We start from the raw sequence: 22,838 nt of genomic DNA on the forward strand, positions 1-22,838 counted from the left end.
GTAAGTGTCGTGGATAATCTCGGCTGGGGGGGCTTGATTGGTAAGCAGTTGATGGTAGACTAGGCACTGCTGACAATCTTGAGGGAGTTTTCATGCTTCTTTTGGCTCATTCTCATTATATACATGAGTCTATCAGCAGGAGGGGAAGGAAAAGATGATAACTCCTTTGGTTCCACCCTTCAGGTGAGTCTCATGTAGCTGTAGACTCCACAACATATTTAGTATAAGCATCACTCCATTTGATGTTGGTGGGTTCTTGCTCCTGGAAGATGGATATGGGTTATTCATTGATCATGAACTTCCTTTCCCCTAATGGGACCTGGATGGTCCCTTTAGACTTGTCATGGGTAGGATCATACTGGCATGGGCAGACCATGCAGTTGTTTAATGAAGAGATTAATGAAAAGGCGAATGTAGAGCTCAGCGATGAACACTGTCCACTTTTCCAGAGTTCAAAGCAGCCCTGGTTAGAGCAGGTGCCTAACACATCCCAATCCATGTACTCTGACCTTCACCGTCAGATCTTAGGGATGTGACTGGCACTACAGCAAAAGGTGCAGCTACCTGCTGAGCAGAGTGGCTCAGAGAGCCTCTTGTCTGAAACTTCCGTATGCACAGACATCCTTACATTGAGTCTTTTGTCAAAACATGTAAGTGAAAATTAGGGAAAGGAAAGTCAAATGCATTCCCTGGTTTAATGACTGGAACACAAGTTTTGGATTTAAATGTAGCTGGCATTTACTGTTTAATTATGGGGCACATTAAATTGCTCTATGTTTAAGTTTCCTGACCTATAAAAAGTAGGTAATAATTATATATTTTATTATGTTTTTTTTTTTTAAATCCCATCATTCAGGGAAGCAGTATACTGGAAAATCCTCCCACTGTTTATCTGTTATACTTACAGCTCCCCCAAATAAGAACCTGGCTACTTACTCAAATCTAATTAACAAGAAAGTGTCTTTACTTCTTTGTGAGTTAAGCCTTTCTGATTCTTGTACCTCTCTTGAGTAAAGCCATAATTGCATCTCAACCATTTGAGTAAATGAACTCCATGTTTTCAGCCCTGGTTAATAGACCACGTGGTCCCATGCCTATCAGAGAGACAGCATACAGTGAAAGTGGACCTGATTGTGATTCCACACTTTGAGGCTAGAATGCTATTAGGGACTTAATGAAGGTGCAGCAGTGTGAGGGAGGATGTTAGGGCTAATGAGATCAAAGATAGATTTGTTGTCACACATTTAACATTGGCTGGGATCTTATAGTGCACTTGGCATTGGGCCAGGTTTCTAAGATGTGGATTTGAACTCTTTTTCCCTTCCACTCCTATGTATTCAACTCTCCATGAGTACTAGGTGACAGGGTCTAATGGTGAGACAGTGTGAGTCCTCTGTGGGCCCACAGTCAAGGCGGGGACAGGCCCATTCCAAAGCACTGACTTGTATCCTGTGGAGGAGACCACAGGGTGCTGCATGTCTCCAAGGAGCAGGAGCATCTCTCCCCTGACCTTGAAGGTGGAAACTGTCTGGTCACATGAATCTAACAGGCAGAGTGAGCAAATATTGGCACATTTTGTTTTCTACCAAGACTGCTTTGCCCAATTCCCTCTCTTCTTCCCTAGTGTTTTTGCTTGACCCTACCCCTGGCCACTGTCGTGCCTGGTTCTGGATGTTCTTAAATGAGAACTGGCCACCTCTCTCTTGCATCAGTTGCTGTGTGCTCTGCATCACTATTGTTTCGGAGTGCACTGACTTAGAGAGCAGTGCACGTGAACCAGGGTCACACGTCCATCCACTCATGTCCTGTGTTTTCTGATTATTCATTGAAGATGTTCTCCATATGCACAATTGGCAACCCAATAGTGAATAGGACGTAGCCTGTTGGAAACACAAATTCATACCACAATGAGGTACACATCTAGAAGAATGATTATAATTAAAAAAATTGACAGTACCTAATGTTGGCAAAGATGTGGAGCAACTAGAACTCTCTTACCTTGTTAGTGGGAGTGTAAAATGGTAAACCTAATTTGGAAAACTGCAAATTCTTATTAAGTTAAATATGCATCTGCCAATAACCCAGCAATTCCACTCCTAAGTATTTATCTAAGAGAAATAAAAAAATATATCCACACAAAAAAACTTGCACAAGAATTATTTTATAGCATGTTGATTTTTAATATCCTTAAATTGGGAACAACTCAAATATCTATTAATTGGAGAATGGAGAAACAGATTGTAGTGTATTTATACAATGGAGTACTACTGAGCAATGAAAAAAATTAACTTTATGTCTATAGCTGTCACTATATTTATCTGTATACATACAATAACATGGGTGAATCTTGAAAATATTGTGTTGCACAAAGGAAGCCAGCTGTAAAAGAGAATGTACTGTATGATTCCATTTATGTGAAATTCAAGAAAAAGCAAATCTAATCTGTGGTGAAAATTTTCCGAAAGTGGTTGTCTATGGGAGTGTGTGTCTTTGATAGAAGGGGGCACAGGGGAACTTTCCTGATTGATGGAAATGTTCTGTATCTTTATTAGGCTGATGGTTACATAGGACATACATTTATCAAAACTCATTGAATTGTATACTTGGCTGTATATTTTGACTGTATGTAAAGTTTACCTCACACCAAAAAGGAAATATTAATAAATATCAAACTCTAGTTGGTAGATTTGCTTTTTGTAATAGTATGTATTAGCAATTTTGAAACCACTTTCTGTGTATTTTATGTGTGAGCAGTTGAGTAAATATATTGAGGATAGATGGGAGCTACATTTCACACAATTAGAGAAGGTTGTTACAGGTGTGGAAAGGGGGGAAATTAGAATGAATCTTGTGGTATAAGTTTGGAACTTGAGGTATCACTATGAACTCACTGTGATATATTCCTATATCCTCGTCCATCTATACCTATCTCCATGTCTATATAGAAATAGCTATCAATATAGATGCATGTGCATATGCAGACACAGACATATTCCTGTACACATACACATTTCTCAGGTTTGTTCACTGAAGAAGCCTGGAAGCAAGAGCATCTTAGTAGCAATGAGCACGTCTAACATTCGTTTCTTGTCATCATTCCCCACCAAAAAGTTCCAGTCCTCTCCAGAGAAATGGCTAGTTTCCAGGGCAGGGAAAATAGAAGATGATCCTGGAACATCCTGTTGTTCCATAAAGTAAGGAAGTGCTCAAAGAATGGTGAGGGCATGTCAAAGGACACAGCAGCCAGCTTGAACAGATGCCAAATCTGGGACAATCTGAGCATCAACATGAATAATGATAGTAACAGATTATAATAATAATAACAGATGATTGAATAAGAATCCATGAATCCATGTGGATGTTAACAACCAAATAAAAAGGGGAAGAAAAAGCTTTTTCTTATAGTAGATTGGTAACTACCAAATATGGAATGGACGATGTTAGAAAATTATCAATGAATGGTAAAACTAGTGGGTGAAAATTTAATGAGGGGTATTTACCCATTCTCAAACATCTCCACACAAATTACTTATTGATTACTAAGGGAAAAACAGGAGCTAAACGATGGAGAAACCTTGCAGACACCATCTTATCACATCTGTCTATATCATCTATATCTATATTTATCTGAAAGAGAGACAGAATTATAAAATAATGGGAAAAACTGTGAACAATTTTTGAATTGGGTAACGGAGGTTTTTTGTACTTGCAACTTTTCTGTCAATTTGAGATAATACTGAAGATAAAAGTTTAAAAGTTAAACTTTAAAGTAGTAGAAGAAAACGGGAGAATTATATTTTATGACTTTGGAGTGTGGAGGGTGTTTCTAATCATGAATCAGGAACCATAAAAAAAGTGCAAGACATATAAAAGATTGATGTATTAACTGGAAGAAAATTAAAAATTTCTGCAAGGCAAAAAGCATCATAAAACCAAAGACAGTGTCCAACTGTGAAAAATATTTGCAATTTATATTACAGGCAAGGCATAATTTCCTTAATATGTAAAACCTCCTAGAAATCTGGAAGAAAAAAGACTGACAGGTCAATAAAAAAATGGTCAAATGATATAAACGTGTATTTCACAAAGAAAGACATGAAAGTGGCTGCTGTCCTTGGTACCCAAAATCAGATTTTTGAGTTGGTCTTTTAATAGTCCCCAGACACATCCCCCCTCCATCTGGACCTAGTGTCCTACGCCTTCTCAGTGACTGAGGGACTTCTGGGCCTTTTGAGTAGAAGCTGTTTGATGGCTGGTGTTGCTCAAACCCTTTCTGGCATTATTGTGGATGTACCATTTAATTTGTAGTCACTTGACATCTTTAAGGCATAATTAACACTGAAGAAAGACTTTGGCCAAAAGTGCTAATTAACTGGAAAGTAATGGTAAGGCTTTCATTTATATGTTTCATTGACCTTAAGTGAACTGTAGGGCTGGTCTCTTGGGGAATGAGCCCCAGCTGGGACCTCTGGTCCTGAACGTTTCACTTATTAAGTGAATCACATCACAGCTATTAATCTTATGTCATATCACAGAAATAGAGCAGAAGGAAATCTGTGGTGACAGGTCCAATTGGGGTCTTTAAAAATTAGAGATCTATTTCTCAGACAGATAAATTAGGATACTGTACAACGGTGATTGTTTTTCTCTGGCAATAACCTTAGTTAGATTAGAACTCATGGAACATTAGATTTCTAATACGAAATGAACAATAACAATTCATGTAAGAACTGGTAAGATACTCAAGTAGTAACTGGCACAACTCTGATTTTACAAATGAGGATATTGAGAGCTAGAGAAGGGCCATGACTTTCCCAAGGTCATAGGAAGTTTTAATTATAGTAGATCATTATCTCACTTTCATGACTTCTGCTGCAGAACTTGAGAATCCCGAGGCTCCACAGTTGTCTTAAGACACGGGCAGTCCCACATCAATGTGGCCAGCACTGTGACTTGGAGTTTTTTGTTTTAATGTTTGCAAGTGATTGCGTGCCTATTAATGGTCAGGATCAATATCTAAAATCAACTTTATTGAGTATGACTTGCATTTTGTAAAATACAGCCACATTAACTGTACAGCTTGATCAGTTTTGACAAATGTATATCCCCATGTAACTGCTACCCCCGTCAAGATGTAAAATATTCTCATTGCCCTTAAAGGTTTCCCTGACCCCTTTGCAGTCAGTCCTTTCTTGCCCCTAGCCCCAGGCAACTACTGATCTGCTTTTCGTCACTAAAGACTAACCTTTTCTGGCATCTCATATACGTGCAACCATGTGGTGTAGACTGCCTCTTTCACTCAGAATAATGTTTTTGAGATTCTTCCATGTTGTGTGTATCAGTAGTTTGTTTTATTTTGTTGCTGAGTGGTATTCCATTTTATGGAGATACTACAATTTATCTAGTCACCTACCTCTTGTTGGACATTGAGGTTATTTCCAGTTTGGGATTATTATGAATAAAGTTTCATGGACATTTACATACATGTCTTTGTGTAGATATGTTTTTATTTTTCTTGGTAGGAGTTTCATTGCTTAATAATATGTTAATTATATCTTTAAATTTATAAGGAACTGCCTAGTTGTTCCAAAGTGATTGTACTATTTTACATTACCACCAGCAATTTCTGAGAGTTCTAGTAGATTCTTTAGGATTTCTTTTTGTGCAAGATTGTGTTGTCTGCAAACAGTTTTCCTTCTTGCATTCCAACATGTATGCCTTTAATTTCTTTTTCTTGCCTTATTGAACTTGCTAGGCTCTCAAGTACAGTGTAGATAGCAGTAATGACAGCTATGTCCTTGCCTTATTCTGGATTTTAGGGGCAAATCATTCAGTTTACCATTATGTATGGTTTTAACTGCAAGTTTTTCATGGGTGTACTTTGTAGATATTCCTTTCTATGCCTAGTTTGCTGAGATTTTTAGAAAAATCATAAATGGGGTTTGAATTTTGTCAGTTGCGTTTTCTGAAGCTATTGAGATGACCATATGATTTTCTTTTTTGTTTGTTAATAATCTGTTATTATGATGAAGGCCATTGATTCTCTGACATTAAACCAACCTTGCATTGTTGAGATAAAAGTACGTGGTCACAATGTATTGCCCATTTTATACATTACTGAATTTGATTCAGTAATATTTTGTTAAGAGTTTTTACATCTAAATTCATGAGGGATGTAAGCCTGTAGTTTTTTTTTCCGTGTAAACTCTTTGTCTGATTTTGGTATTTGGGTAATACCGGCCTCATAAAAAACAATTTCTTCCTTTCTGTATTTTCTGAAGATTATTTGTGTAAAATTGATATTGTCTCTAACATAAAGGTTTGATAGCATTCAGCTGGGAAACCATTGGAGCTTGGGACTTCTTTTAGGGGAGTGTTTTCAATTGTGAATCTAATGTCTTCAATTGACACATGACTCTTCAGGTTTTCTATTTCTTCCTGGTTCCATTTGGTCACATGTCCATTTTATCTAAGTTGCTGAATCCACTGGCACTAACTTGTTTACACTATTCCTTTTTTATCTTTTTAGTGTGTGTAGAATCTGTACGGATACTCATTTTCATTCTTGATGTTGTAATTAGTTTCTCGCTCCTGTTTTCCTTGATTAGCCTAATTTAGAAGATTGTCAACTTTATTGATATTTTCAATAACTAGGTTTTGGTTTAACTGACTTTTCTCTATTATTTGTCCATTTTCAGTTTAATAATTGCCTAATCCTATCTTCCTTGCCAGGTCGTTGTCCCTTCCTATCCAACTCCTGCCCACCAGGCACACACAGTCCTTTCTTTTCCTGTATCCTTATGTATCCTAGGACACTTCTCTGATATAACATATCACAATTTATCCTCAATGTCTCTGGGCTTGTGTCTTTGATTAGACTGGAGCCCCTCAAGGGTGGCACCGTGTCTTCTGCCATAGTCTCTTACACGTGGTAGACATTCATCCCGGGTCAGTGAGTGAGTGATTGGATGGATGAATGAATGCTATTCTGAGCAGTTTGTATAAATGATGAGAGTGTGGGCTGTGCATCCATGTAGCTCTTCATTCGAATCCTGGATGTGCCACTTCCTGGGTGTGTGTCTTAGGCCAGTCACCTAACTGCTCTGAGCCTTGTTTATGAAAACAGGGCTTTCCTTGTAGGGCTCTTAAGAACGTTAGAGTCAATGTGTATGGATCATTTAGCAGAGCATTCAGCACTTAGTAGTTGCTCAATAGAAGGTAGCCATTGAAAGACCTTTCATTTTAACTTGAATTATAAGTTGTAGTATGCCTAGAAAATAATTTTTTCTGTGATTCCGTGCCCATTATGATTTTTGGAATAGTCTTCTCTCAAAGTAAGGAGTGCAGAGAAGTGCATTGCTTCTTGTTACATTGTGATTAGAAAAACCTTGAACATCCTGTGTCTTTTGCCTTACCAACCCACTTTTATGGTTTTATTAAAATATTCTAATTTTATTGGGCTGAGGAGGCTTTTTGTTTCTTTTTTTAATCAAAGAAGAAAGATAATAATAATAATTTCACAGAGCCTTTTCTATACTTGATTTTCATAAATTAGACAGATATTTTCCCCCACAATTATATGTTTTCCTTGGTTCTCTTCAGAGTAAAGAAAGAGCCAATTTCAACAAAATGGAAACACAGACTATTTCCTCTTTGTTATATAGTACCTGACAGTTGTCTCTCTCTGTGTATTTTTTGCTCAGTTCTCAGGTGATTTCTCCTACATCACTCCCTGGAGGCAACTTTTAAGTTTACCTTAAAAAAGCCAGTATGACATTTTTTGTTACCTTACAGATTTTGGCTTTTCAAGGCCATTGTTGAGAATCTGGCTGTTTCCTTAGCCACCATGCCTGCAATTTGAGGAAGCTGCTATATATGTGTTAGATGATGGGTGGGCTTCACTTGTTTATTAGTTAATTCATTTAGACATTCATTCACTCAATGTTTGCTGAGCTTTCTGAGGTCTTGTTCTAAGCACAGAGCCTGGCACTCAGAGAGTACCCAGAAAGTGTTTGAAAAGATGAAAGAAAGAATAGACCAAGCAAATGAAAGTCCGTTGGATTTAGGAAGTCATTATAGAAAGGCTTATTGGGATGTGTGTGTGTGGGGTCTGACCTTCTGCTGACGACAAGGGGGTTTTCAAACCGTGTAAGACACGTTCACGAGAAACCAGCAATCCTTTTGAGATGATAGGACAGTGCTTCATGCTATGGGAAAAGGATTTGGGATTTTGGTGAGTCCAAAATATAATCCTAGAGTATTAAAAAAAAATCTGTATTTTATTGAGCCCTTTTTAAGTGAGGAGGTATAGAAGCATTCTTGGAAAAGGTGTGGCTTTATCTGGGCCATGAAGGAGGAGTAACATTTGTGTAGGTTTAGGGAATCAGTGAAGATATTCCTGCTAGTACCAAAGTTGAAGGGAACCTGTAAACATGTAGGCATGGAAGATACCTTGAGGAGTGGTGGGAAGTAAGCTTTTAAAATGGACTGAAGGACTTGAACAGACATTTTGATGCTCAATATCACTAGTCGTTAGGCAAATGCCAATCAAACCAAAATGAGATACTACTTCACACCTACTTGGAAGGTTAGTATGAAAAAACAAAAACCAAAAAAGACCCCCTAAAACAGAAAATGACAAATGGTGATAAGGATGTGGAGAAATTGGAACACTTGTGCACTGTTGGTGGAAATATTAAATGATCAGCCACTGTGGAAAATGGTATGGTGATTACTAAAGCAATTAAGTATATATAAATAAACGTATACCAAAAGAATTGAAAGCAAGGTCTTGGAACAGATATTTGCACACCTATGTTCATAGCAGCATTATTTCCAGTAGCCCAAAGGTGGAAGCAACTTAAGTGTCCATCGACAGATGAACGGATAAACAAAATGTGGTCTATATATAGAGTGGAATATTATTCAGCCTTAAGAAGGAAGTGAGTTCTGACACAGGCTACAACATGGATGACCCTTGAAGGCATTATGCTAAGGGAAAAAAGCCAGTCACAAAGGACAAAAACTGTATGATTCCCCTCATATGGGGTCCCTTGTTGTTAGTGTCCTCAAGTTGATTTTGACTCCTAGTGACCCTAGTCTGTCTTAGTCTGGAGGCACCGCTGAAACCTGTCCACTATGGGTGACCTTGCTGGTATTTGCAATACTGGTGGCATAGCTTTCAATATCACAGCAACACACAGCCACCACAGTATGACAACAGACAGTTGAGTGTTGTAGTTCCCTGATGGGGAACCAAACCCGGGCTGTGGCAGTGAGAGTGCCGAATCTTAACCACTAGACCACCAGGGCTGGCTATGTGAGGTCCGTAGAGCAGTCAAATTCATAGAGGCATAGAGTAGAATGGTGGTTGCCAAGGGCTGGGGGGAGGAGGAATAGGGAGTTAGTGTTTAATGGGTACAGAGTTTCAGTTTGGGAAGATAAAGTTCTGGAGATGGATAGTGATGATGGTTGTACAACAGTGTGAATGTACTTAATGCCACAGAACTGTACATTTAAAAATGGTTAAAATGGTAACTTTTATGTTTATATTTATTTTCCCATGATAAAAAGTGTGAAAGAAAAAAAAAAGGAAATGGCACTGAAATCCATTTCCCATTTCTTCCTATTCTAAGCCACGTTGCCTCAGGTTGTCCGGTTGTGAGGTTTCAGTGAGAGAAACGAGAGGGGCCCCAGTTGGGCGTTGTCCATGCCAGACCTGTTGCTCTGTGCTCACACAGTGTGCTCTGGCTTCCACTCACTACTGCTTTTCTGGAAGATTCTTCCACTAGAGTCATTAGTGACTAATCGCCAAATGCTGTGGACATTTTCTCAGACCTTTTGTCATGTGGCTTGGCTGCAGCAGTGGGCATTCTGGTCTGTCTTCCCAAAGCTCTGCCCTCCTTGGTTTCTATGACACCAGCCTTTGTCTCTTGTTGCTTGTGCTCTGGGTGTCATGTCTAGGAAACTATTCCTAATCCACGGTCACAGAGATTGACTCCTATGTTTTCTTCTTAGAGTTTTATCAGCAAACTTTTTATGTGAAGACGATATAGTAAATGTTTTAGCTTTGCTGGCCACATATGGTCTCTGTTCTTTATTCTTTTTGGTTTTGTTGTTTTATTTTGTTTTGTTTTGTTTTACAACCTTTTAAAAAATGTGAAAACTGTTCTCAGCTCCCAGGGCATACAAAACCAGGCTGCGGGCCAGATCTGGCCCATGGGCTGTAGCTTGCTGATGTCTGTTCTAGGACCTTACTGTGGAAGATTGAGTCATTCTGGTGAGGAGTAGAGCTAGGTTTGAGGTTTCTTGTTGCTATGGATACTTTTGGTGCACCACAGGCTCCAGATTGTAGTGGGAGGAGGAGAAGGAAGTAGGGGCTGCTGAGATGCCTGAGGATTTTGGGTAATGGTCCCCTCCATCCTCAGCCCTCCCTCCCTGCCAGCACCATGGGCGGGGTCTCTCCACACCTTTGTTCCTCCCTCCTTCTTCTGGGGTGCCTGCTAGGTCTGTGGCAGGAGCAGATGAGGTCTCTCTGTTGTCCTTGTCCTGCGCTGTGCACCTGGGGCATATGTGTGGGGCTCTCTCGGCATTCCTGCTCCTCCTCCCCGTGTCAGCCAATCTCTGCCTAGTATCGTGATGTGCGTTGTGTATGACCGGGTTTCCGGCCCCTGCCCCGAGGTAGGAGACCTCTGATGGCATTGGTATAGGATCCTGGCTCGAGACTGGCTCCTGGCCCTCCCCGCAGCTTCTGCCCTCCCCATGGTAGACTGGATATTTACCCCTGCATTTGTGCCCTTGACGTTTGCTACCCTTTCACCAGAAGCTTAAGATTTTGCTTCATAGGAGAGAAGAGTCTGGATGGGGTGGGTTTGAGGTGAGAGTTGAGGCTGGGGTTTCGGTTTCTTGCCTTTCCTGGTGGCAGCCAACCCCCTCGTCCATGCCTGTACCATTGAGGGAGGCTCCCACTGTTCTCCTGCCCACCCCTGCCAGTCCTTCTGTGAGCACCCTGGGAGCTCCATGGAGAAAACCCTGGAGTGGGTGGGAACTGCCCTCATGTCTGGGCTTCTGGGGGGTCTTCGCTGTCATTGAAGCCCCTACTCAGCCTTCAGTAATTCTTTAACGTCTGAGCTGATTCCTTCCAGTCAGCTTGTATGGTGGCTGGCTCTGCCCCTGATGAGACTGTGTCCCCACTCTGTCCATCCTGGAATGGTCTTGTCCATCCTTGGCCTTCTGGCTCTGTGGTTGCCCTATGACCTTATCTCTTGATGGGTTCAAGGCAGCATCATGAATTTGTAGCTTGTCGGCTTTATTCACTGTTAGCCTGGGAGCCATGCTCTACCTCCTTGATAGAAGTATCCCACTCCCCCCACACCTGATCTGTGTGTTTAAATGATGCTGATTGAAATGAGTTTTTCTCTCTAAAATGCTGTATCCAACCACAGAATAATTTTGGAGCATCTTTCCATTTGCATATCCAGGCTGAGAACTGTTGGTGTAGACATGGGCCATCAAAGGAAAGATGGTGCTAGGTGTCAGGTGCCAGGTGTCAACACTGGGTGAGAGTTGTCCAACACTAATAACTTTACCAGTTGGGGTTATCTTCATCTTAACTAAGTGACATCTGCCTCTTGGAGGAACACTGATCAGCTTAGGGAGTACTAACATCATTTTTTATATCTTTTTAGACCCTGGAAGCTATCCTGAATTTCAAATACTCTGGAGGCCCGGGCCACGCTGAAGGATATTACAGGAACCTCTCCCTGGGCCTGCATGTAGAAGTTGAGCCATCTGTATTCTTCACCCGAGTCAGTACTCTGCCAGCAACCAGGTAAACAGATCTCTGCTCTGTGATCACCTTGTTCTAGTCTGACAGCACTGGTTTTGGAATTCTGATCTTGGTATTCATCTTGGACCCACCTCACATCAGATCCAAGCCATTGTGCCAAGTTGCTTAGCCTCCCCAGGACTTAGTTTCTTCATCAGAAAAACAGGCAGTGTATAGAAATGCCTCTTCAGTTAGTTGTGAGTGAATGGGCGTTCACACCTTATAACATGCTGTAATAATAATGTTAACATTGCAACGTGCTTATTTGTGGTCATCATTGTACAGGACATGTTTCCTACTCATTGCCCTCAGCCTGGTCCTGACTCCAGTCTGGTTCAGCTCTCCTGTTAGCAGGGAGCTCAGTAGATAGCCACATGTCTTGCAGACTCCTGGAGGAGCCTAACATCTCTTTCTGTGTCACTTCTGGCATCTTAGTAAGACTTTGTATTACTACTGGCCAGGCTGTCCAGCATCTCAGCACCCCCACTTCATGGGGCTCCCAGTCATCTAGGGCATTGGGTCATTTCTACCCAGGCAGCCCTTCTTGCACAGAAGCTTTCTCTCCTATTTACTTCTCCAGGCCTAGTCTTCCTTCAAGGAGGAAGAAATCAGACAGTGTGTCTGCTTCACACCCAGAAGTGGCCAGAGATACTAGAAGTATTCTTCTCTGAGATGGGAGAGTGACAATTGCTCATCCCAAACTTTGAGCTCTGTTGAACTGGGAGTAGTGAGGTCTGAAAACAGTGGGTGGAGCTCCAGCCGAATGGAGCTCCTCTGTCTCTCAGATTCCTGCCCCAGGTGGGGAGCAGCCTTTGGAAAGCAGGTGCTGATCACCGCTCAGCACTTCCATGTTCTCACGTCTAGTGGTGCCTTACATTATGAGGTAGGACAGAGTGGGTTAGTATTATTTATTCTTAGTAGAGTTAAGGCAGCAGTGATGACCAACACCTACCTGTACAGCCTTGAACATGAGGGGGAGAAGATCACATGCAGTGTCCTCCTTCCCTCCACATCAGCTGCATATTCCACAGTGAGATAGAGGGACGTTGTTGCCTGTGTTAATGTTGATATAAAACTTCCTTTAAAGTGATACAGCCCCAAATAATTAGTGTAGTTTTAGTTTATAGGAAAGACTATTTTTCTTTCCAGCTATTGGAGAATGGCTTCAGCAAGAATTAATGGCTTGGCTTGGGCTTTTTAGCATCACATTTCATCATCTATCACTTTTTCAATCCACAGAGTAATGGTCTTTCTTGCCAAGACTCGCCTCTGTTTTGAATCTGTATAAAGCATCACAGCACTTGCCCCTGGGGAAGCTTCGGCCAGGACTGCTGCCAGACGCTATTAGAGCATTTCAGGCCTTTCTGTGCATTAGGTCCACTCCACCATAAACCTGATGTGTGTTTCTTTCTCATCCCCTGTCTCCTGCTGCCACTGCTCTTATGAATAGTTCTTTGAAGCAGCACTGGTTGTCACTGAGTTGGGTTTTTTCCCTGTTGGCTTGCACATCATGGCCCCTGCAGCTCTAAGGGACAATTTCAGATGGGAAAAATGCTACCTTGTGGCACACTGCAGACGCACACTGGAAGAGTTGGTGGTTAGCTCAAGTGCTGTTTGGCTCCTGATTACCCAACCTGTTGACCTCATTCTCTTTCCTTTTGGCCTACATATTTCTTTCCCCTGCTCTTGGGAACGAGATTTGATTTATTCTAATCCTTCCTTTCCATTCCTGCTAAGTCTAGTTGATCTCCAAATGCAGTGGATTGAACCTCTGAAATGTCTCCTGATCGCCCTCTGCATTCCACTGCACGTCTTTGTCGTCTTTCCTTGGAACTCTAGAAATAGTTGCCTTCTCGGTCCCTTGCCTCCAGTCTTGCTCCTGCATCATCCTGTAACTACAAATGTTGCCACATCACTGTCTGGCTTGAAGACTTTTGCATTCCTTATTTGATAGAGTTCAAAATCCCTACTGTGATATTCGAGGTACTTAAATATTTGACAGAGACCTTCCTCTTCAGCTCTGTTTGCCCCTAATTCCTCCACACTTCATGTGAAAGACACTTTGCTTCTCACCATCCCTAGGATATGTCAAGACAGTTTACTCCAATGTGCCTTGCATACATCTTTTTCTGAAACTGTTCTTTTTCTTAGGCTGTCACCCCTTCACTTCACCTTTTAGAAAATGTCTGTTTGCCATTGATGATCTGTGTTACCATTTTTGTAAAATTTTCTTGAACATGACTAGGCAGTGTGAGTTGGTCCTTCTGTGGGTTCGCTTGTACTTTGTACTTCTAGTAAAGCACTTACCAGACTATAAACCTTAAACCAACACCTCTAATGTTTCAGGCACTATAGGAAGCCTTCACTCAGGTAAGAGATGGACAGAGCACAGTCCTTGTGTTTCATCAGCCTGATAAAAGCTCATCAGGCAGAAATAATACCAAATGGAAACTTGGATCTACATTAAGGAATGATGAATCCCAGAAATAATAAATAAGTTAATAACTATAAAAGTTTCTTCCCCTAACTTCTTAATTTCTTTAAAAGACTATTGACTGTTTAAAGAAGAAATAATAGCATTTAACTTTGTTGTGTATGTCGTATACTGAAGTAAAATATGTAACGAAAACAGTAGTGCAAAGAACTGGAAAAGAAAGAAGAGAGTGAAAGTGGAGGTTATGTGCAAAGTGTTATCATATTTGAAGTTAGAACGTGATAAGTTAAAGATGCATATTGTAAACTGTGGAGCAACCACTTAGGGTGTGGATAATAAGCCAGAAGAGAGAAAATGGAATGCTAAAAAAATACTTAATCCAAGAAGGGGGGAGAGATGGCAAGAAAGAAGGGGAAAAGAACCATGAACATACAGTCAAACAGGAAACATATAGCAATGTGCTAGAGTGAAACCCACTGTATCAAGAATTACATTAAATGTAAATGGACTAAACACTACATTTAAAAGTGGAAATTAAAAAAGCAAGAGCCAACTGTACATTTTCTACAAGAAATTCACATTAAATATGCATGGTTTAAAAGCAAAAAGATGGGGGAAAAAGATAAGCCATGCAAACACTGATCATAATAAAATTGGTATGGATGTATTAATATCAAGTAGATTTTCAGGAGAAAAAGAGAAAGAATAATTTGTAATGATAGAAGGTTCAAGTCATCAAGAGTACCTAACAATCCTAAATGCAAATTCACTTAAAAACATAACTGCAAAAAAACCTGACACCTGAAGGGAGAAATAGAAAACACCACAATTATAGTTGGATATTTCAGCACTTATCTTTCAGTATTTGATAGAACAAGCAGACAGAAAATTAGTAAAAATAGAGAAAACTTGCACAGTTCTAGTAAACAACTCCAGCTAACTGATATTTATAGAATACCAAATGCTTATATTAGAAAAGTTAAGTGGTTTAAATTTAGTGATATAAGTGTCTACATTAGATAAAGAAGAGAAAAATGTACCCAGAATAAACAGAAGTGAAAAAAATATTAAAGAGTGGATATCAATGAAATAGAAAATGAAAAAAGAATACGTAAAGTCAATGAAACCAAAAGTTAGTTCTTTGAAAAGATTGATAAAATTAATAAACTATAGCCAGGATAATCAAAATTTAAAAAGAAAGAAGACAGAACGCACATTACCAATAAGGAGAATGAAAGAGGGACATCACTACAGATTCTGCAGACATTAAAAGAATAATAAGAGTATATTATGAAAAATCATATTCCAATAAATTTGACAACTTAAATGAAATGGAAAAACATTTTGAAAGACACAAATTACTAAAATTGACACAAGAAGAAATAGAATCTTTGAGATAGTCATACATCAGTTAAAGAATTTAAATTCTTAATTTAAAATTTCTCACAAAGCAAACTTTAGGCTCAGATGGCTTCACTGTGAAATCCATAAAGCTTTTAAAAAAGAAATAATAACACTTTTATAAAAACTCTTCCAGAAAATAGACAAGGAGGGAATACTTCCAACTCCCATTTTATGACACTACCTTAACCCTGATGCCAAGTCCAAACAAAGATGTTATGAGAAAATAAAACTTTAGACGGGTATCCTCATATATATAATTGCAAAAATTCAAAACAAAATATTAACAAATCAACTCCAGCAATATATAAAAGGGATAATGCAACACGACCAGTTTTGGTTTAACCCAGCAACCCAAAGTTGTTTTACCATTGAAAAACCAGTCAGCAGAATTTACCACATTAGCAAAATAAAGGAGAAAAATCATAAGATCATGTCAGTCCATGAAGAAAAATCTTTTGACAAAATTCAACACTTACTTATGATAAAACTCCCAGTAAACTAGGATTAGAAGAGAACTTCAACATCCTGATAAAGGGCATCTACAAAAACCCTGTGGTTATAGAATTAACATTACATTTAACAGTGAAAGGCTGAGCACTTTTTCTCTAAGATCAGGAACAAGGCAAGTATGTCTGCTTTTACCACTGTATTCATTTTCTTGCTAGTTCTAATCAGAGCAATAAGATGAGAAAAGAATTAAAGCTATAAAAATTAGAAATGAAGAAGTACAGTTATTATTATTCACACGTCTTTGCATGATATATATGATCATGTACATAAATATCCTAAGAGATCTACCACCCCAAATAAATTATTAGAACTAATAAGTCAAACTAGCAGGATTGCGGGATACCATGTTAATCTTCAGAAATCAACTGTATTTTTATGTACTAGCAACTAACATTTGAAAATGAAAATTTGAAAATAATACATGCATTATAATAAAAAACACTTAGGGATAAATTTTTAAACATATAGTCTATTTTGAAAATGACAAGGCACAGCTAAGAGAAATTAAAAAAGACTTAATAGGAGAGATATATCATGATTATTGATTGGAAGAGTCAGTTATTGCTAAGATACTGTCTTTTCTCAAATTTGATTATATGTTCAATGCAATCCAAATCAAAATCCCAGCAGGATTTTCTTGGGGAGGGGGGATGTAAATTGGCAAGGTGTTTTTAAAATTATGTCCAAGTGAAATAGACTATTGCCAATAGAATAGGCAAATAACTTGATTAAAAAAAAGAACAAAGTTGGAGAACTTAGGCTGTATGATTGTAAGACAATGTAAAGTTACAGTAATCAAGAGAATATGCTATTGTTGTAGAGATAGAGATCAATGGACCATAATAGTCCAGAAATAGACTCACTCATATATGATCCATGGATTTTTAACAAGGTATGAAAATTTTGTGTGGAACGAAAAGTCTTCTCAACAGGTGGTGCTGGAAGAACTGGGTATAAACTTGGGGAAGAAAAGAGCTTTCACTCGTACATCACGTCATACACAAAAATTCATTTGAGATGGATTCTAGACCTAAATGAAAAAACTTTAACCATAAACTTCCTCAAAGAAAAAGTAGCAGAGTAGTTTTGTAACTTTGGGGAAAAGATTTCTCAGATGGGGTAAGAAACTACTAACATAACGTAAAAAGTTGATAAGATGGATTTTATCAAAGTTAAAAGCCTCAGCTCGTCAAAAAGCAAGCTACACACTGGGGGAAAATTTTTGCAATACATTTATGCAACCAAGGTCTTGTATCCAATCTATATAATGAAGCCTAAAAATAAATACAGAAGAGACAAACAGTGAAGCAAAAAAATGAACAGAAGAGTTGCATAGATTGTTCACAAAGGAAGGTTTACGAATGGCCTCGAATCACCTGAAAGTGCTCCACGTCATTAATCATTAGGGAAATGCAAATTAAAACCACGATTGGATACCACTGTGTACCCTCTAGAGTAGCTAAAATTAAAGAAGACTGACAACGCCAAATGATGGTAAGAATGTGAAACAACTGGAACTCCCATAAGTTGCTTTTGGGAGTGTACAATGGTACAACCATTTTAGAAACTGGTCGGCAGGTTCTCATGAATTTTAACATCTACATCTCCAGTGACCCAGAAGATATTTACTCAAGAGAAATAAAAATTCATTTCCACAAAAAGACTCCTGTAAGGATTTTCATAACAGCTTTATTCATAATAACTCCAAACTGGAAACAACTCCAAATGCCCATCAACAGGTGAATGAATGAACAATCTGTGGTGTATCCATACAGGGGAATATTACTGAGAAGTAAAATGAACTACTGGGATGTGCAACAATATGGAATAAGCTCAAAATCATGATATTGATTAAAGGAATCTAGTCACAAAAGAAGAGATACTGTGTGACTCCACTTATACCAATTTCTAGAACAGGAAAACCTATTCTGTGATAAAAGAAATCTGCACAGCGGTTGGCTGTGGGTTGAGGTGGGCGGGGCAGGCATTGACTTGGATTAGGTTACCCCCTGTCCCAGTTTATCTGGGACTTTCTGGGTTTTAGCTCTGAAATGCCCTTGTCCTAGCAGAGCCCTGAGTCTTGGGCAAACCCAAACAGCTGCCACCAGAGAAGGAAGAGAACACATTTCTGAGCTGATGAAATGTTGTATATCTTGATGAGGGGTGGTTTACAGTGTTGTAGGCAAATGTGAAAGCTTGTGAAACTGTATACTTCAGTATGTGTATTTCATTGTATGGAAATTATAGCTTGACTTTAAAATTTTGTTGCTCACGTGCAAAAATATACATACAATTAGAGAGAGCACCTGATTTTTACTGGAGAAGTCTGGGAAGGCATCATAGAAAATGAATTCTTGAAGAATGAAAGGATTTCACCACTCATTCACTGGGAGGAATGAGGCAGTGTTGCTAATTTGTGTGTCTGTTTCCCTCCCCTAGACTTTTAGCTCTGTGCAGTCAGGAGACAGGTTGTTCATTTTAGTGCCTCAAGGCCTAGCACCTTTGGCCCACAGTAGGGCCATGTGAAGACTTAAGGAATGACTGAATGACTAGATGTGGAATACCACGACTGTATTTATTCAGATCTCTTTTTGTGTAAAAGGCATGACTTTAAAAAAAAAAAAAGTTTAAGCTCCATTTTCCTTAGAGACCTATATAAATTGCATGTCCTGGAGTACAGAATAATTGTCATACATTTTGGGCACTCAACTTTTGTGCTTTATTGAAGTTGATGTGACATAGTGTATTGTGAATTCATTAATTTGCATCTTGCACACAGGTGAACATTTTTCTTTAGCATCATACCATTTTAGAGTCTAGCATTCCCAGAGATGGCCCATTTCAACACATTTGCATTACACATGAGCCCCAGAGAGGCTGTGTGATTTACCCAGGTTCTCACAGCTTGCTGGTGACAGACTGGCATCTAGCTATTCTGGCTTCAATAATAGCACAGCACAGACAGCTAGATGACCACATACGTGTCGGTTGGAGCCTATATGGAGATTCAAGCTGATTTAGGTGCAAAAAGAAGCCACATATATGTCAACAAATAACTTTATTGCTGGCATAAACAGAATCATATACTCTACTCTGAGACCAAAATACAAATGGATATTAAGTCATTTGCTCCTGGGGTAATTTGTGTATCTGCTCCTCTCATTAATATTGATAATTTCAGCATTTTTTTCTCATTGGTAACTTTTTAATGGTAGTGTTCTAGAAGAGAAAGGGAGAGGGGAAATCCCATTTATTCAAGGCCTACTCTATCCTAGGGAGTGTCCTAGATCCATTGTGTTCAGCATCCCATTTAAACTCCAGACAACCCTCTGAAGCCGGCGTTATATTAGAGGTGTTACATAACTCACCCTGCGTTGCATGTTAATGAGTGGAAGAGATGCATTTTGAATTGTGGCCTTGTTGGCACCAAAACCTGTGATTCCTGTCACACGTCCTCTGAACTGGGAGTCCAGAGACCTGGGTTCCAGTTTTCATTCTGCCCCTCACCCCACTGTGTCTTTGGAAGCCTCTTTATCACTCCTGGCTTCAGCCTTCCTGTCCCTGACTGGAGTGATCACCTCATCAGGGTGATAAGAGAATCGAATTAAACAATAGAAAGGGCAGTTGTTTTCTCAGTGCCAAAGCACAATATAGATGGGAGGTGGAATTCTCATTGCTTTTTACCCTTCTCCCCCAGGGTTGTACATAGGTCTCAGCTGACTTTCATTTAGGAGATCAATCACCTTCGAGATGCGCTTTTTCCACAAAGCTGGCTGGTAATGTTGTTAGGGACCAGATTGAAATGGATTGGGCCTCACCGCCCCGTCTGAGTGCCGAGCCTCCCTCCCTCCTGAGGAGCAATTCCTTTCTAGCCTGTTAACAATAAATGATTCAATCTTATACATTGCTCCTCTGAGCTGTGTGGAAAACACGCTCCTCTGAGCAGGGTGTAGGGTGTAATGGTTATTACATTATTAATAGCAATCACACCACTTGACACATCACAGCGCTTATCCTCAGCCATTTAGAAAAATTCCATTTCCCCCTGTGGGGTCGGACAGCTCTGCTCCACGGGGAGCGTGTGCTCACAAACACACAATAAAGGCAATTTTAATGTTGGATTTTACCATGGTGGATCTTTTTCAAGGTGCTATACTTATTTATTAAGTTGGTTTTAAATTTAACAAGAATTTAGAATTTTAACAAGCACCAGGATTCAGAACCAATTGTACCTGTATCTGACTTCAAATTTTGATTCTACTGCTTGTTTGTTCTGTGGTCTTGAGCAAATCATTTATGTTTCTTTAAGCATCATTTTCCTTCATCTGGAAATGGGGATAACATTGATCTTGCAGGGTCGTGGAAAGGTTTAAAAGATGTATATAAAGTGTCTAATATGGCGCCTGACACAAGGTAGAAAACTGAACAGTGGGGTTTGTCATTTTTCGTGTGTGTGTGTGTGTGTGTGCACATGCATGCAACAATTGTGTGCCATAACCTAGGGATGAAGGGATGAGTGAGTTGTGTAGACGCACACCAGCTTTGTGGCAGCTGGCCCTGTGGATGTCCTCAGGATACACTCACCTCAGCGTATCCTAATGGCCTGTGGTTGGCCTTTTCCCCACCTCACTGTCACCTCTCTGAAGGCAAGCATTTCTGGACTCACTGTTGTATTGGCAGCGCCCAATGAAGTGCTTGGCATAAAATAAGCAGTCAATACTCAATAGTTAAATAAACATTACGACTGTGGTATGTATAGTGTGTGGTGGGAGCTTTGGAGAAAGAACAAGTGCGTTTGCGTTGATGGTTACAGGAGACGCAATAGGAGTTCTTGGGGAAGTGGGAGAAGGACAGTTCTCCTCCCATAGGATGGGAATGACTGGAGCAGAAGTGGGGTTCAGCGCAGGGAGCAGTGAGACATTTGGTGCCAGACTGCAGGTTCTTAGAGGGGTGCACTGAGAGAGGAGGTAAGGATCAGAGTGGACCACAGTGGCTGCTGATGCCGTGGGCTTTAACTTCACCTGGCCCTGCCTGCCTAGCAAGGACCAAAGCGCAGCTTCATGCTTTGCACATAATTATTTATTGCTGATTAAACCCAGGGTCTCGTTCACTAAGACAGCAGCACTTTTCATTTCTCCTGGTGGCATGCATATTTTTGTGGAGTTGCGGTCCCGGTATGTGTAAAAGGAACTATGTCGTTATTGTGCACCCCCTAAGTGCTAGATACGTAGCTAGGTGCTGTTGCTCTGCTCTCTCTGTAACCCATTTGCCCGCTTATGAAGTGTTTTCCACATTTTACCACCTGTCTGTGCTGAAGCTGCCCATCTGCGATAGAGAGCCATCACTGCACCTTCCTCACAGGTTCGTCGTCCATCCTTGTGTGACACGTGGACTAGGACCTGGCACATGTGATGTGCTCAGAAGCATTGGCTTGTGTTATTTTCATCCCGTTTTGTAGCTGGAACTGAGGCATGGGAAGGAGAAATGGCTAGCCTATGTTATAATGGCTGCATGATCCCCCAGTTCTTTGGGGAGCCACAGGGTAACCAGCGGAAGGCAGCAGAGCCGAGGGACGAAGAGAATGGATTTTGGGGCAGACTGAGTTGTGTTGGAGTCCCAGCTCTGCCACTTTGGACAAGGTATAGAATGTCTATAAAATGGGGCTCCCTACAGGATTGTTGTGAGGGTTAAAATAAGCTCCTGGGAGCAGAGCCCGGCACAGAGCCAGCGTGAGGACGTGGAGTTGATGTCCTTCTCTCTTGTTCTTAGTCTCTGTAGATGTGTGACAGGCAGCACCTTTGCTTTGTTTCCTCTTTCTATTTAAATAAGTCCCTACGATGACTGCACACGGTGGGGTCATAGTGAATCACTGTTGAATGATAAGATACCTTGATTTCATGGAGGGAAGAAAGGATTTAGGATTAGGAAATGTGGATATAGTTCCTAGCTTGGGCAGGTCTCTCAGCTGCTCTGAGCCCTGAGTTTTCTTATCTGAAAATACTAGTGGAAGTATTTGTCTTGCAGGGTTAGAGCGAGGATTGTGTAAACAATGTGTTTTCTCCCCCACTTATTTTTTCTAAAGCCAAAGTCATTCAAGCTTGTTATACAAAATTTATGCCTTATGGAAATATGTTAAGTAGAAAATGAGTATGTGTTGCAGTGTCATAAAGACATCCATTATTTATAGTTTGATGCGTGTTTCTCTGAACTACTTATTCATCTAAATATATATACAATATTTGTTGCTATTATTTTTAGAGTAAAATCTTAATCTTTTGCAAATGAAAAAATATATAGACACATATTAATCGTCTTTCCGTTTCAGTACAGATAGGCTTCCTTATTTGCTCACAAATTGCATACTTTTCCATCACATAGACAGACCATGTTTTAGCTGCTTCTTGATTGAGAGATATTTGGATCATTTTCAAGTTTTTGCTATTTCAAACAGTTTTCTGTTGAACATTCTTGTACATAAATCTTGGTGCATGTGTGGAGTGGTTTGTGTGATATAAATTCCAAGAATTTTCAATTTTAGTATATATTATGGAGTTTTCCTCCACATTTTATACTCCTGAAAGTGTGAGAATGTGAATTTCTCCCCGTTGTAGACATCACTGGATATATCATTCTTTTTCATTGTTTGCAGTTTGATGGATGAGA

General features: G+C 39.9%; 1 protein-coding gene across 5 annotated transcripts in view; it reads left to right on the forward strand.

The window, feature by feature from the left end:
• Positions 1-22,838, forward strand: part of TRAPPC9 (trafficking protein particle complex subunit 9) — a 645,618-nt gene that overhangs the window by 367,735 nt on the left and 255,045 nt on the right. For all 5 annotated transcript variants that reach the window (XM_087447411.1, XM_014788024.2, XM_087447413.1 and 2 more), the window contains one exon: positions 11,688-11,830. In XM_087447411.1, coding sequence (XP_087303537.1) covers positions 11,688-11,830 — 143 coding nt within the window. The remainder of the gene's footprint in view (positions 1-11,687; positions 11,831-22,838) is intronic.

This window comes from Ceratotherium simum, chromosome 23 (assembly GCF_057802395.1).
Source record: "Ceratotherium simum simum isolate JZ-2026a chromosome 23, ASM5780239v1, whole genome shotgun sequence".
Taxonomy (NCBI): domain Eukaryota; kingdom Metazoa; phylum Chordata; class Mammalia; order Perissodactyla; family Rhinocerotidae; genus Ceratotherium; species Ceratotherium simum.